The 13,357-nt window shown below is 38.9% G+C and overlaps 1 protein-coding gene across 3 annotated transcripts; it reads right to left on the reverse strand.

Annotated features, from left to right (window-relative positions):
- Positions 1-581: 581 nt before the first annotated feature.
- On the reverse strand, positions 582-12,385 carry LOC129363643 (SEC14-like protein 1). 3 transcript variants are annotated; one of them, XM_055035868.1, is made up of 17 exons: positions 12,184-12,385; positions 11,875-11,956; positions 8,446-8,595; positions 8,200-8,331; positions 7,730-7,858; positions 7,421-7,613; positions 6,857-6,966; positions 6,273-6,462; positions 5,475-5,563; positions 5,327-5,397; positions 5,049-5,220; positions 4,364-4,498; positions 2,455-2,589; positions 2,004-2,255; positions 1,740-1,918; positions 948-1,049; positions 582-777 (listed from the first exon to the last, which is right to left on the reverse strand). In XM_055035868.1, exons 2-17 carry the CDS (start codon positions 11,935-11,937, stop codon positions 756-758), a joined length of 2,124 nt encoding a protein of 707 aa, XP_054891843.1. In that variant the 5' UTR covers positions 11,938-11,956; positions 12,184-12,385; the 3' UTR covers positions 582-755. The 3 variants fall into 3 exon arrangements, with proteins under 3 accessions (XP_054891843.1, XP_054891842.1, XP_054891844.1); XM_055035867.1 differs by having other exon boundaries at positions 11,875-11,959; XM_055035869.1 differs by having other exon boundaries at positions 913-1,049; positions 11,875-11,959.
- Between the last annotated feature and the right edge of the window lie 972 nt (positions 12,386-13,357).

The following is a 13,357-nucleotide window of genomic DNA, read 5'->3' on the forward strand; positions in this document are numbered from 1 at the left end:
AAATAAGTTCTTGTGTGACGATAAGTCATAAAATTTCACCCACATAACAAAATGGTTTGGTTGGAATGAGGCATAAACACAGCAACACAACAAGTTTATGTAACATTAAAAGAAAGGGTTGATGATGTGTTCATTTTATTTTTTTTTATCTCCTGTGATATCTGCTTTAGATAAGGATCTTGTTCAAGTGGGTGGTTAGAAAGTCTGAGCTACTTGATTTTAAATAATGTTAGGATGAGTGGATACATGACACAATGTTGCAAACAGAGAAAGTAGAAAAAAAATAAAGAAAAGAACACAACACAGGAAAATTCAATTAAGTTTTAGCTGGAAGCATCTGATAAGTTTATGGAAATTAAAGTTTTATGTAAATCAGTCGACTGTCTGGCCCAGTGCCAGATCACAGGGGACTGCGCGAGACTGAATTCAAATGAGCTGCCTAGGAACACTAAGGAGCAAAAAAATAAGTCTCATGAAATCTGTAGAGTGTAGCACTTTGAAATCCACCCCCAAACACTCATTCCTGTTCTCACATTATACGCCCAACACAACACGACTAAATCAGACACTCTTCAGAACACTGGCAATGAAGATTTGCTTTATTACAACAGTTATTTCATATGACATTAAAAGCAGAGGCGATCTGATACTACATTGTAGAACCGAGTGCCGTCCAAGTCAGAGACAACACTGACATCTAGTGGTCAATAACAGCAACGTCACGAAAGGACCAGCTGTTCAAACAGCCTTTCATGTCATGTCATCGAAAACTCCTTCCTGTAGTGTCATATTATGTAAAAACACATTTACTAGTGAGTTACATTTATGTCATAATTAATATCTAAGAGCATGAGTAAACTTTACCGTCAAACAGACATGTGAAACAGGTCTAATAATGTTTTAAAAAATTACATTTTTGTGCCGTTTTGCCTTTGGATGGATGCTACCTTGAAGCAGTTGAGCTGGCACAGGATCGGCTAGAGGAAGTGGTGGCGGCACTGAGCTGTGAGAAACCACTCTGACAAGACTCCAAACTGGTCATGGAGCCCCTGAAGCAGCAGCAAATGACAAAAAGAAGAATTCAGTCTCACGTAATCACCACGAAAACCTCCTATACATTTTTAAAATTAGGACATTCATATCACCTCAACAATCAGCTTTAACATTTAGTTGAATTTCTGTCACTGCATAGCCAAAACCTTTAAATTTGCCCATGCAGTGCAAATTAGCCAGAACATTAAATGTTGCATAAACACTAAATCCAGCATACTGACTGTGTTTTGGAGTACGTTCACAAAGCTGGCAAATGCAACCCAAATCTCTTGTTTTTGCCCACATACCACACGTATCCAACCTTTTCATGGCTATCTGAATGGCCTGATTCAGTGTAGTGCAAAGCTAAAACCTGTCAGCCAATCAGATTGCTTCAAAACAACCGCAACTTCCTTTTAGGAATGAGACATGGTGCCAGAAGGTTCATTTGTAAGAACACCAGAGAGGCTGAAAAACCTTTAAAGATCATATTAAAATACAAAGTTAACAAAACAAATCAATATTGATTGGGAAACATGTCAAAGCAAGTATGTGAATATATTTATCACAAACTGTAATATGTGGGCCTCTAAATCTCCAGTTTCCAATGTACACACACACACACACACACACAAACACAAATAAGGAGAATTCTCAAATCTCCACTTAGGTCGGAGGAACACAACTAAGGTTCAAAGTGAGTTTACCTGAAGTCATGGGAGCCCAGTACTTCAGTGTAATACAAGATTTTGCACTTGTGGGAAGAGACCTGCAGGGTGGCCAGGACGTCATCCACCCGAGGCAGGCTGGAGGCGGCCGAGGCTGCGGAGCTGTGGAAGCGCCACTGCAGGATGTAGAAACCAGGCCAGCGCGTTACGTGGGAGCCCTGTCTCGACAGGAGGAGGATTTGGCCAGTGACGGGTTTTTGATGCAACAAATGTAACACTGCATTAGTTATTATCAGAAACTACCTGCACACTTTCTCCCTCCCTGCAGGTGAAGGCTCTTTCCACCATGCTATAATCTTTTCCCAGCACCCAGTTCTTATCAATCAGCTGAGCGTTCACCGTCCCGAGGGAGGCGATGCCGTGAGCTCCCAGGGAGTCTTTCTTCTGAGGCTGAGGGGCCCGCTTGGAATGATAAATGTTGAAGAGCACATCTCCTTTACACACATCAAAGTCCCAGGTGATCACAGACGAGGCCTCTGTGATCTCGATCAGCACCTGAAAAAGGATGTGGAAGATGAGAACCGCAAATTGATTTTTTTTTGGTTTGGAATTGTGCAATGTACATTATTTTCCACTTGGTGGCAGTGTAGTCTAGAATAAAATGCACAGATCAAACTAAATGAACAGAATTGTTCCAACTTTAATGTGCAGGACTCAAGCTGTCCAAAGGAAGTGGAAGACGTTGTCAGTGCACCTCATAAGGCGCTCCTTTGAAGATGCTGGCGCTCTTATAGATGGAATCGGTCAAGAGACAGTTCTCTTCGTTCTCCAGCTCCTCCGCCGTCCGGTACAGGGACTTGGGGACAGCGCTGCCCTCAGGGATGTCACACTAGACAGGAGAGAAGAAAATAAAAACACAATGAGTACACAGTGAAGATGTGGTGGCTTTTTTCTAAGCGTTTTATTTAGCGGAAAATATATAAAACACAACAACAAAAACAGCAAGTTCAATGATTCAAGGCTTCCCTCCATTTGGCTGCGGCGTTATTGTTCTGCAATACTTCAGAACAAAGTTGTTGAGGTCAGTGCTGCTCGTATCGCTTAAAAGCTATAATCACAAGGTCATTTCAGGCTAATGCTGCTGCTCACAAATAAAGGCTTTAGTCATGGTAATTCAGCAGAGCTTTTGAAAGGGAAAAAAAAAGAAACACCTCACAGGTTTCAGAAGGTTGATTTAAGAAAAGGTCAGTATGTCGGAAGGTTTGAAGGGCTTAGATTGCTGAAATTCACAGATTAAGTGCACAGCAGAAACAAGCAGGCAAGATGTTTGGATAAAATGGTGTCAGCTATTACTGTAAAAAAAAAATAAATAACACAATGTAAAAATCAAGGCCATTAGACACTAATGAGCTTCTGCAGGCCAAAGTTAATTTTAAAAAGGAATAGAAAGCTATCTTGCAGTGCTTTGAATAAAAAGCTAATTTTTATTAGAACTATGAATACTGTCACCCCACTGAGGACACAGTCCAAAAAAAGAAAGCATCTCTTTTGCATCACTACACTTTGTAGATGCAGTTTGCTAATCTTTTGAAGCCTGGAGCTGGAGTTTATTGAAGCAATGCGTCGTAGGATAAAATGCAGATAGATAACATAACAGAATCACTGCATAGTTAAAAAAAAAAAAAAAAACACTGGCTGACAAAGTGAGCAACTCTCAGTCCAGACTTGCTACCCACTGACAGCTTTTAGGTCAATATGAAGAGATAAATGAATCAAAGGCATTCTCAAAAGACTGAGCAGCTCAAGATATAAATCAACATTGGGTGGGAAAAAAAGGAACAATCTCTTCTAATTGTACTTTTTACTATAAATAAATACAGATCAATCTTGTCTCAGAGCCAAGGATTTTTAGTATTTAATAATAATTAATTAATCTTACAGTACTTAGTGAAAGTAATCACACAACTTTAACTTTATCCCATTCCACCTACAAACACAAACATCCATGTATTTTATTTTATTTGATCAAACAACACAATGCACTGGATAATTGCTCTGGTCAGAGGTGATATATAAATGAAGTGTTTTTGTCTAATTGGAAAAGGGTGTATGTGGCAAAAAAAGAACCTAAACACCTTTTCCACTATGAGAAATGAAGATGGCAGCATCATGCTGACTTGTTTGAACTAGTCAGAGCTGCAAGATGGGTTTAGCTAAAAAAAATAGCAATCCTGAACAAAAACCTGTCTGAGGAACCCCAAATACCCCAACCTGCAGCCAAAAATGCAACAATATATTTTAGATCAGAGTATATACCCATGTTAGAATGGCATAGTCAAAGTCAAGACATCCATTCTGATTGGGAATTTGTGGAACAGAGGGAATGTTGCCCTGAGTAGACGATCTAGACTATTGTGCAAAGATGAATCATAAAGTCGTGATGCAAAAAGAATTAGATGTTTTTTTCACTCAATTATGAGATGGAGTTGCTTTGGCAAGAAGCTACAATAAAGTTTCAGGACGAAAATGTTACAAAATTTCAGTATATGTTTAATAGGTAAAACACGAATGATCTCCTTAAAACCTAAAAACAGCCTAAATCTCAAATTTGAATCTGTTTCAATTGAACTGGGAGCTCTATTCAATTCAAGAGAAAAATTTACCAAACAGTCCCCTCCGAGAAAGTCAGGGATGATCTCTCTGTCTATGTAGTCCACTAAGCCTCCGGGACCCTGGTAGTCTCTCCCAGCGTAGACCAAAAACTTCTTACGAGTGTTCTCATCAATCAGGGGGCTGACCTGGAAACGAGAACACAACAGGTATTGGGATATGCAGGAAACAGTAGGGTCCCTCATTATGAACTCAGGGGGGGAAAAAGTCATCAATAAGCAATGAATTATTCATGTGGGAGGAATAAATGAGTTGGCGGGATGATGCCATTACTAAGCACCCACATCTTCATAGTAGCGCCTTCTCTATATTCATTTATAATTTCATTATCTGTTCATCAATAACTGGATGCATCATTTACATGAACCAGAAGCAAACTGCTAAATTATCATGGAGCGTTCTTGTGTAATGTTATATTCATGGGCATTTCTTTTGTTTAGTGCTATTATTATCCTTCTCAGCTGCATATTGCTTCAGCAATGATGAAATAATGCCGCGGCCCCTGCATATTCTGTGGCTATAATTATCTTTATTTGACAATATTTTATTTCTTTGTTCTCCTTCTTTCATGTCACTTGCTTCCACCCACTATTAAGTTTTGCCCACAAAAACTCTAAATCTGCAGCTAACAACTTCAGTTGCATCAAAAGTAAGTTGTTCTTTTAGTTTTTTTCTCACCAAAGTCCACAGGACTGGAAACACCCTGGGTGCTCGCAGAATGAGCAGGCGGCCCAGAGTCTCAGGGTAGTTCGCCTCAACCACCTCAATGATTCTCAGGAGGGCTTTAACTCCCGGTCTCCACAGGTGACGCATATTTAGACCCTCCAGATCCACCAGGCATGTCCAGCAGCTAACACACGCACACGTACGAAAGTTAGCAACTTTATTCAAGTTAAAGTACACATCTCAACTAATGACACACCCAACATGTTAGTATAAATGATTCTTTTGGACACCTGATGGGTCGACCAAAGACTCTGGTGTTCTCCTCACAACGCTTCAGTCCTTCCTCGTTAATGGAAAGCACCTGTTCACACATGTCTTAATAAATGGCTTTTGTCTAAATTTAACATATATATGTATATGTGTGTGTGTTCCTGTTACCTGTCTCAGCAGAACCTCTTCCCCCAACGCTCGCACCAAGCCCTTGGTGTCCATTTGACCAAGACGCAAAACATACAGAGGGCGGCCATCTGAACAACACATTTCACACCAAGCAGAACTAAATACATAGAAATGTAATTTCTTTTTATGTTTTTCCACATGAAAAGTGGAAAAAACAAGCATAATATTAGCAATAAGCATCCACAGGATTCATTTTTTGCCCCGAATGCTTTTCAGGCTCGAATGAGCTGCAGATGAGAGAAAGGTCATCAACCTCCCACTGCCTGAATTGAGTAACAATTTGTAAAGAAAAAATGTTCATGCAAAAACAATAGATGGAAAGTTTGTTTGATAATAAAACTACATAAAGCATTTAATTGCAAAAAAAGAGACAAATATAGAAAGACAAAAAAAAAACAAAATAAAGATGAATGAATATTGCAGAAAACATTCATGACAGATTTGCACTTGAACATGAAAGTGAGTAACCCAGCCCACCAACTAGAACTAGTTTGAAATGAACAGATTTACTAAAACACAGAAGACGCCTTTCATAATGCCATATTATTTTTGTTCAACACTTTCTAACTGATTTAATTAGGACAGTTGTCTTAGCTAGTAAAAAATATGCTATTTAGCTAGTGCAAAATGTGCTATTTAATTCCAGCTCAGTTCTTTTGAAGGTGAAATTGTTTTCAGCCTAAATGATACACTCCCTCAGAATTTACCCCAAAAGCAAAAATACCAGAATTTGTATTTAATTAAATATTAACTGTCGACTCTTTAACAACCATATACCTCTGTCGTGGTGGTGCCACCCTCCGGTGTAGTAATCCTGAAGCAGCTGTGGGCGATCCCATGTGTCCAACAGGAAGTCGACCTGGTGCTGCTTCCTCCAGGTCAGAGACTGGCACAGAAACTCTCTGGCCTTGTCCATGTTGAAATCTCTGGCCTTGAGGAAGCGCAGCACATGCTGATCCTTCGGGATCTGCACGCAGAGAGCAGAAGTCAAAACAAACTTCAACGATGGTCACACAGCAGCTGATTAAAAAATTAAAATAAAAAAAAAAACACCCTCTGATGTTTTGAAAAGTATAATTAAAACATCAAGATAATACTGTTACTTGTGACCTACAGTGTTTTGTACAGTTTGCCTGTATAAAACACAAAATGCTGCAAGAACTTTTAAAGCTGCAAGTTCTCTGTAACACCAGATACCAGTTTACTCATATTTTTGTGAAATGAAACCAAACCATTAAAATAAACACAAAATCAAAACTTGACATGGATATGAAAACATCGTATGCTTAAATGAAGTCTGTCAGCAGTAAAACTGGCTCAAGTGTAAACACAACAGCACAATCTGCTCGTGTTTATGTGACCTTGCCCTTGTGGGTTTCCTGGAGCCACTGGCGCAGTCGGATGAGACAGCTCTCCTGCAGAGGTGTTAAATCACCAAGGTAACGTCTGATGTAGTCTGCATCCAACTTGTCTAAAAGTCAAAACGCATTTACAATACCAAGTTAGCACATGCAGCATGTATCAAAGGGAAATGCCAGGCGCTACATCCAGTTTGAAGGTAATTGGTCAGTTTTGTCGGCTTATTAAAATCCCTGCGATCCCTCGATTGGAATTCATTCTATCAAGAAACTGCATGATACAGATCGCTACAGAAGTTCTTTCCAGGCAGCACCAATCACCATCTACAATAACTATGTAAGTAAAGGAGTTACAGCTATATTTAGTTTCCTTTTGTGACCAAAAAAGTATATTAGACTTTAATCAAATAGACAGATAATAAAAAAGGGGGGATGGAGCAATGAACAAACAAACAAAAGTGATCTGAACAAGACAATGGATGCATCTATAATTTGTCCGATTGTGTAGGATCGTTGGTGTCTATTAACACACTCATGTGGAACTAATAAATGATCACTTTTACTAACCATCATTTGAACTGGTCATCAGCTCTGTGGGATTGGCCAAGTCTTTGCCAGGAAGCCCATCAGTGGTGCCACTCACTGGGACAGATTTGCCAGCAGAGAGGAGGCCTCTTTCAACGGGGGGCATCCAGCGAGGTATGTGAGTCACTCCTTCTTCCTCCAGCTCTTTCAGGTGGTACTCAATTATTTCTTTACCCTTGAACAAGTGGAGGACACACAAGCTTGTTAAGGTTTGAAGAAAAAAATAACTAAATAATTGAAGCAAATACAGAAGGCCGATCAAATATTCATAGGCCAGTTTTGTAAACCAACCTTTTTAATGCTGCTAGCATATTGTTTCATGGCTAACTTCTCCGCTGTGCTTTCAAAACCAAAGAAAGATTTAATATCAAGGCTAGCCGTTTGTTCAAAGCAGGTCCAGTCCTCATTCTCGGGATGAACCTTCAAAGGAGGACAAATAAAAAAAAAACATTGAAAAAACAAACATTGAAAGGAATCACGATGTTAATTAGAAGACATGAAAAGTTTAGGTGATGGAGTAAATTTAACAAGATTTTTTTTTCTGCAGGCAACTTAATTAAACTCCTTAAGAGATAAGATCACAAGGTCTGAGATTGTTATTGGAACATAAAACAAAGCTACATACACAGCAGTGTATGTAGTGCAAAACTCAAGAGCAAAACATAAAAAAAAAAAACATAAATTAAAAAAAAGGATAAAAAGGCAAAACAATAAATAAATAAAGCTCTCGTTGATCTGAATAGGGTTTTCGGTCGGCTTACCATGTAGCTGCAGCATTCCCAGATGATGACTCTGCTGGAAAATGTCTCATTGTGGACCTCGATGCGAAGCGTCCTGTCTCTGCGATTCAGCGTGTTCTTCTGAAGAAAGTACAGATATTCTACACCTGCAATCTAAATACAGAACAAAGAGAAGCATCGAACTGTTGAAGAAAAACAATCTGATCACGTCAACTGTTGTGTTTAACTCTTTGCTGCCAAGTCTGCTGAGGGAGTAATTACACATACTCGTTTGAGAAGTCGAGGGGCTTCCACGTCGATCGTACAGCGTCTCTCGGTGACCACCACAGACCCGTCTTTGCTTTCACTTTGGCTGAGGATCTCGCTGTCCACAAACACGGGGATCAGCGGGCACTTTGGGAACCGTCTGGCGTAAGCCTAAAACACAAGAAAATTGCTGCATTTTAGCACATAGAATCATTCCCCGGGTCTGCCCGCTGCGTTTCACTTTGGGCTGCAATTTGCTGACAGCACAGCGTGGTAGCATGTGATTCCAATGTCAGGTGCAGACTCGTTTAACAGCAAGTGGCTTTAACCGTTTATGTAAAAGCATAATAAAAGTTTATGCACTGTGCACAGCGACGACCTGCAGCTGTGCCAGACTTTACAAGCAATGATTGCTTTGCGCATTACGGGCCTGCAGCATCAGACCATCTGCCTGGGCCAACGGGAGAAGGGCTCACCTGTCGATATTGATCGAGTCACAGCAGAAACAGGAGCTGAGAGAACAGCTGCATGTGTCTGTCCAGCTTCTCACGACAACGTTTTGACAGGTGACTAAGAGGCGGAGAGACGCCCGGAGCTTTCTGAAGTGAACAGACATCTTTCCAACGTGGGGTCCTTAAAACTTGAACATTTTTTTTTCTGCTGTGCGGTGACTCAGAGCAGTGCCACACGCACAAATCTGTTCAGAAATGCACCCAAACTGAACAGCTTAGGATCAACTATTGACATTTATTTTTATTCAAGATTAAAAATCACACAAAGATGATGACTATTTTTTGCGTCACCAACTTTTAACAAAAATAAGATGTACTGGATTTTAGCTTGATGCATCAGAATTAAGTTAAGTTTAACGATTTCTATTTGTTTTTCAGAAATGTTGAAAACTTTTCTGAAGAGTTTGATTTTCCTTCGATTTCGTAATTGCTTTGAGTTGATTCGTCACAAATAATGCTAAAAAAATTTTACATTTTGGAAAAGATCAGGAGGTTTCAATACTTTTGCAAGGCTCTAAAAGACTGCAAACCACAAACATATGAAGAGGTCACACATTTCAAACATCTATAATGCTTTCAGTAACAACATCCTCCATCTTTCACTCTCTTATTGTTTGCACTAGCCGTCTAAATAATCCAATGAATTTAACTGAAGACCTGAAACAGTGTTTCAGGTGTTATTGATTAAATCCAATTCCACAAGTGCCAACCTTTTGTGTAAATCTTTGTAAAAGTAGGAGAAAAAAAAAAGCCACAATAGTGAGATTCCTTTTCTTATAAAGGCTTGGGAGAGTCATAAAGAGGTGTCATGAAAAGGACAACCAGGATGTCAGTGTGTGCACATTCAGTAATATCCAGGACACTGATTAGGACTGTTAGCTAGAGTAATAACTGTCAGTGTCAGGATTAGCCCGGGGCTAATGAGAAAGCTGAGAGATAAATGGGAGCAGTGGACTGTGGTAGACGGGATGTTCTCTTTTCTGCTGTCTCCTCATAGGAGCTGTTATTAGTTTTCTAAAGGGCTTCTACTGAGTCTATTTTCAATAACCCGACACACTAAGGACGTTAGATCAGTGACTTGTTTGAAAAAGGCATCAAAATCACCTTTTGCAAATGGTAACCATGCAATTCTATTTCTAAAGTTTAACTCATAACAAAGAAGTCCTACAGCAGGTGCAGAATACATTGTGACTACAGCAACATTGGCTTTGCTCCAAAACTGCAGACATTACATAAGCTTTTAGCTTAATATATAACTTTAAGGAAACAAAAACGCAGAGAACAGGCTGCAAAACGAGGGTAATATACAAAATTGCCTCAGTTTGAATCCCAAATTTTTGTTATTTCTGTCCTACTTTTGCATTGCTAAAAGAAACCCAAGCTTAATCTCTGGGGGAAAAATTGGAATAGATGTGAAACGTGTTAGGTAAAAATACAGTTTTTTTTACAGCTATCACAGATGTGTCTTTTTTTTTTTTTGCTTAAATGACACGTCAGTGAAAAAGATGGAAATTATTTGCATTTAAAAGTAAAGTCAATGTGTGAAGAAGCTTTTTCAAAGTGTAGTATTTTGTTGAACAGGTTAAAACTTTGAAGTGTCCTATTTGTCTCCACGCTCCACTTTTCTATCACCGAACATATACACACAATTGGCTTGTTAGCCATTGGAAATTAGGTTCTAGCTGTAAACCTGAATAATTCTATGCAGGATTTATAAATGATTATGTAAATATGTTAAGTTAGTTGCTAAGCTTGATGGCAGTTGGAAGGCCTCCTAATTAAATGGTTTTTAAACCCCATACAACCTTAAACCAGATCTGACTCTAACAGTGTAAAAATATGCATTTGCTGGACAATTTGTTAAAAAAAAAACCTGAAAACAATAGAAAAATAGGGCTTTCTGTGTACACACCATATATTTTTATGCTTTTTAACTTGTGAATACTTCCCCATACCAAAATGTCTTCCTCTTGTATTCAAGAGAAAAATGTAATGAGCTTTCAGACGAGTGACTGTCGAGTTTTCTTTCTATTTGAGAGCAGTGTTCTCTAATACTGGCATGCACTTCTGTAACTGTAACACAATGCTGTACCTGGTGAAATCTAATCTAATTTAAATCAAGGTAGGATGTGTCAGGACTGCTGATTTAAATAGTTCCAGACAGCTGAATTTGTCTTTCTTGTACGTGAGAGAAAGGCCTAACAACTTTCCTTCAGCCAGCTGACAAGCAGTGTGCATCAACATGTCTGGTGGGGAGGGAGTAAAAGACTCCCACTGTGTTACTCTGCTACATCCAACTGGAGAAAACTCTGGCCTCTTCTGTACTTATATTTTAAATATAAGTGCAGATTTTAAACTAGCAGCAGTAGTTTAAACAGTAAAGTAGAGCAATACCACCTAAAAAAAAACTTCAATATATTACGATTCTTAATTGAATATATTAATACAACATGCTATTCCAGAAACAAACTAAAACTCATTACATAATGAGACCTGAAGAGGACTGCCCTGATCAATCATTTTATGACCTGTTCTTTGGTTGTCTTAGAGTTACATCACCTGCAGAGTGCCAGCTCTTCATAGTTAGGAAACAGAGCGTCCAGTTTGAAGGGTGTAATCTGTAACCAGCATCTCTCTTCAGGATAAAATGATTGAGAAACAATTATCTTGGCCACTTGGGACGTCATCAGAAACTTTGTGTGCAAAGTTTTTAAAGAGTCATGTGCACATCTGCACACATTAACATACTACAAAGAGTATGCATGTCCTTACTCGTCTCCCAAAATGTACTTAGTGGTTAGGACTAATATCCCTGAAGGCACAAGAGACTACAAACAAAAGTCTCCTACTGTTTGGTCCGCTGCAATACGTGCAGAACAGAAACCCAGATGTGCTCTGTCAGAGCCAATATGGCCCTGAAGGAAAACCAAATACTCACCGCCATTATTAACTCAAACGGCTGCTTGTAGACCCGAACAGGAGACTGGTACTGCTGCACCATGGCTGCGGCTCTGCTGTCTCTGCTGAGTGACAGTCATAACAGTTTATCAAAACATGGCAGCCAGTCACAAAAACCGTGCTAAAGTTTACGACACACAGAAAAAAAAAGCCACGACAGCTGCAGGACGGTCATTTTTTATGGTATTTATGAGCAAAACAGTATAATTTGTTCTCGTTGCCAAGACAAACGACAAATTCCCCACGTTAGTTCCCACTTAACGGCCTTCACAAGGCGGAAAACACGAACCTGAAAAACGCAAAACTCGACTTTCAGTCCGAAACGTTGATGCCTCAGTGAAGTTGTCCGGTCATTGGTGCGTCCATAATGTCAACCCCACACGGAGAAAAGTAGGCGAAAAGGAGGTTAACGGGGAAAACAGAGCAGGTTGTCCGGCTAAAAGAAAAACATGGTGTCGTCAGCAGTTTGTTTGTCATGGAGACCGGTGGGCCAGTTAGCTCCGCCCACTTCAGACAAACAGGAAGTGAGTTTCAAACTTTCCTCAATGTGTTGATGTAGCTTTTTGATTGTAGCTTTATTTATTTATTTTTTTTGCTAGTAATTTAATCTACTGTAATATATAGTATTTGATGCTCCTTCATTACATCTCCGTTTTAGTACACCTACTATGTCAGGAATTATTTTGTTCCAACACATTTTGATTTGCATTTTTCAATTTAAAAACAAAAATGTTCTGTTGCACTTACAAGTCACATTTTTCTCTCTGTTACAGGAGCACCATTTGTTTTCAGAAGTACTTTATTTATCTCCTGCCGACTTTTGTTTTCATCTGCATTTCTGTCTAAAATAAATCTCTAAATGCCATCTTAGTGGTACTTTCTTCATAAAGCCCTAATATTGTAATTATTCAAAAACTACATCCTCCAGAAACGTTACCAAAGCTTGCATATTTTCTGGAGCTAATTTAACACAGAGATTTCAGTAAATGTCTGCCTGGTGCTTTTGTTGTTTCAGTTATTTGCAGTAGATTTGGTCAACCACCAGACCTTGGATGTTCCTGTTTCACTAAGACACGGATGACTGACTCTTGATAATGACACTTAGTATGAGATCCTATGATTTCATTTGGTAAATTAAAGTAAAAATGTGACATCTTTTACCTGTATGCCAATTATAAAACAACTTAATTCGTTGTTTATAATGTCATATAACTTTCTCCATGCTTCAATAGAAACTGTTGCTGCCATTTAACCTTGAGAGTGAAAAAAATAAGGAGAAAGATATAATTTGAGACGCGAGTATTAATCGGGGTTGACAAAACAGAAAAAAAACAACTGCAAATCCGAAAATTATGATTTAGTACGTTAATATTTATACTGATTATTATAACTGGTTTGTTAAAAAGCTGTTTTAATTTCTGTTCTCAAAATCAATTTGAAGCATTTGATCATCTGTAAGACAT

The sequence above is a fragment of the Poeciliopsis prolifica genome, unplaced genomic scaffold (genome assembly GCF_027474105.1).
Source record: "Poeciliopsis prolifica strain line A6 unplaced genomic scaffold, Auburn_PproV2 SCAFFOLD010, whole genome shotgun sequence".
Lineage (NCBI taxonomy): Eukaryota > Metazoa > Chordata > Actinopteri > Cyprinodontiformes > Poeciliidae > Poeciliopsis > Poeciliopsis prolifica.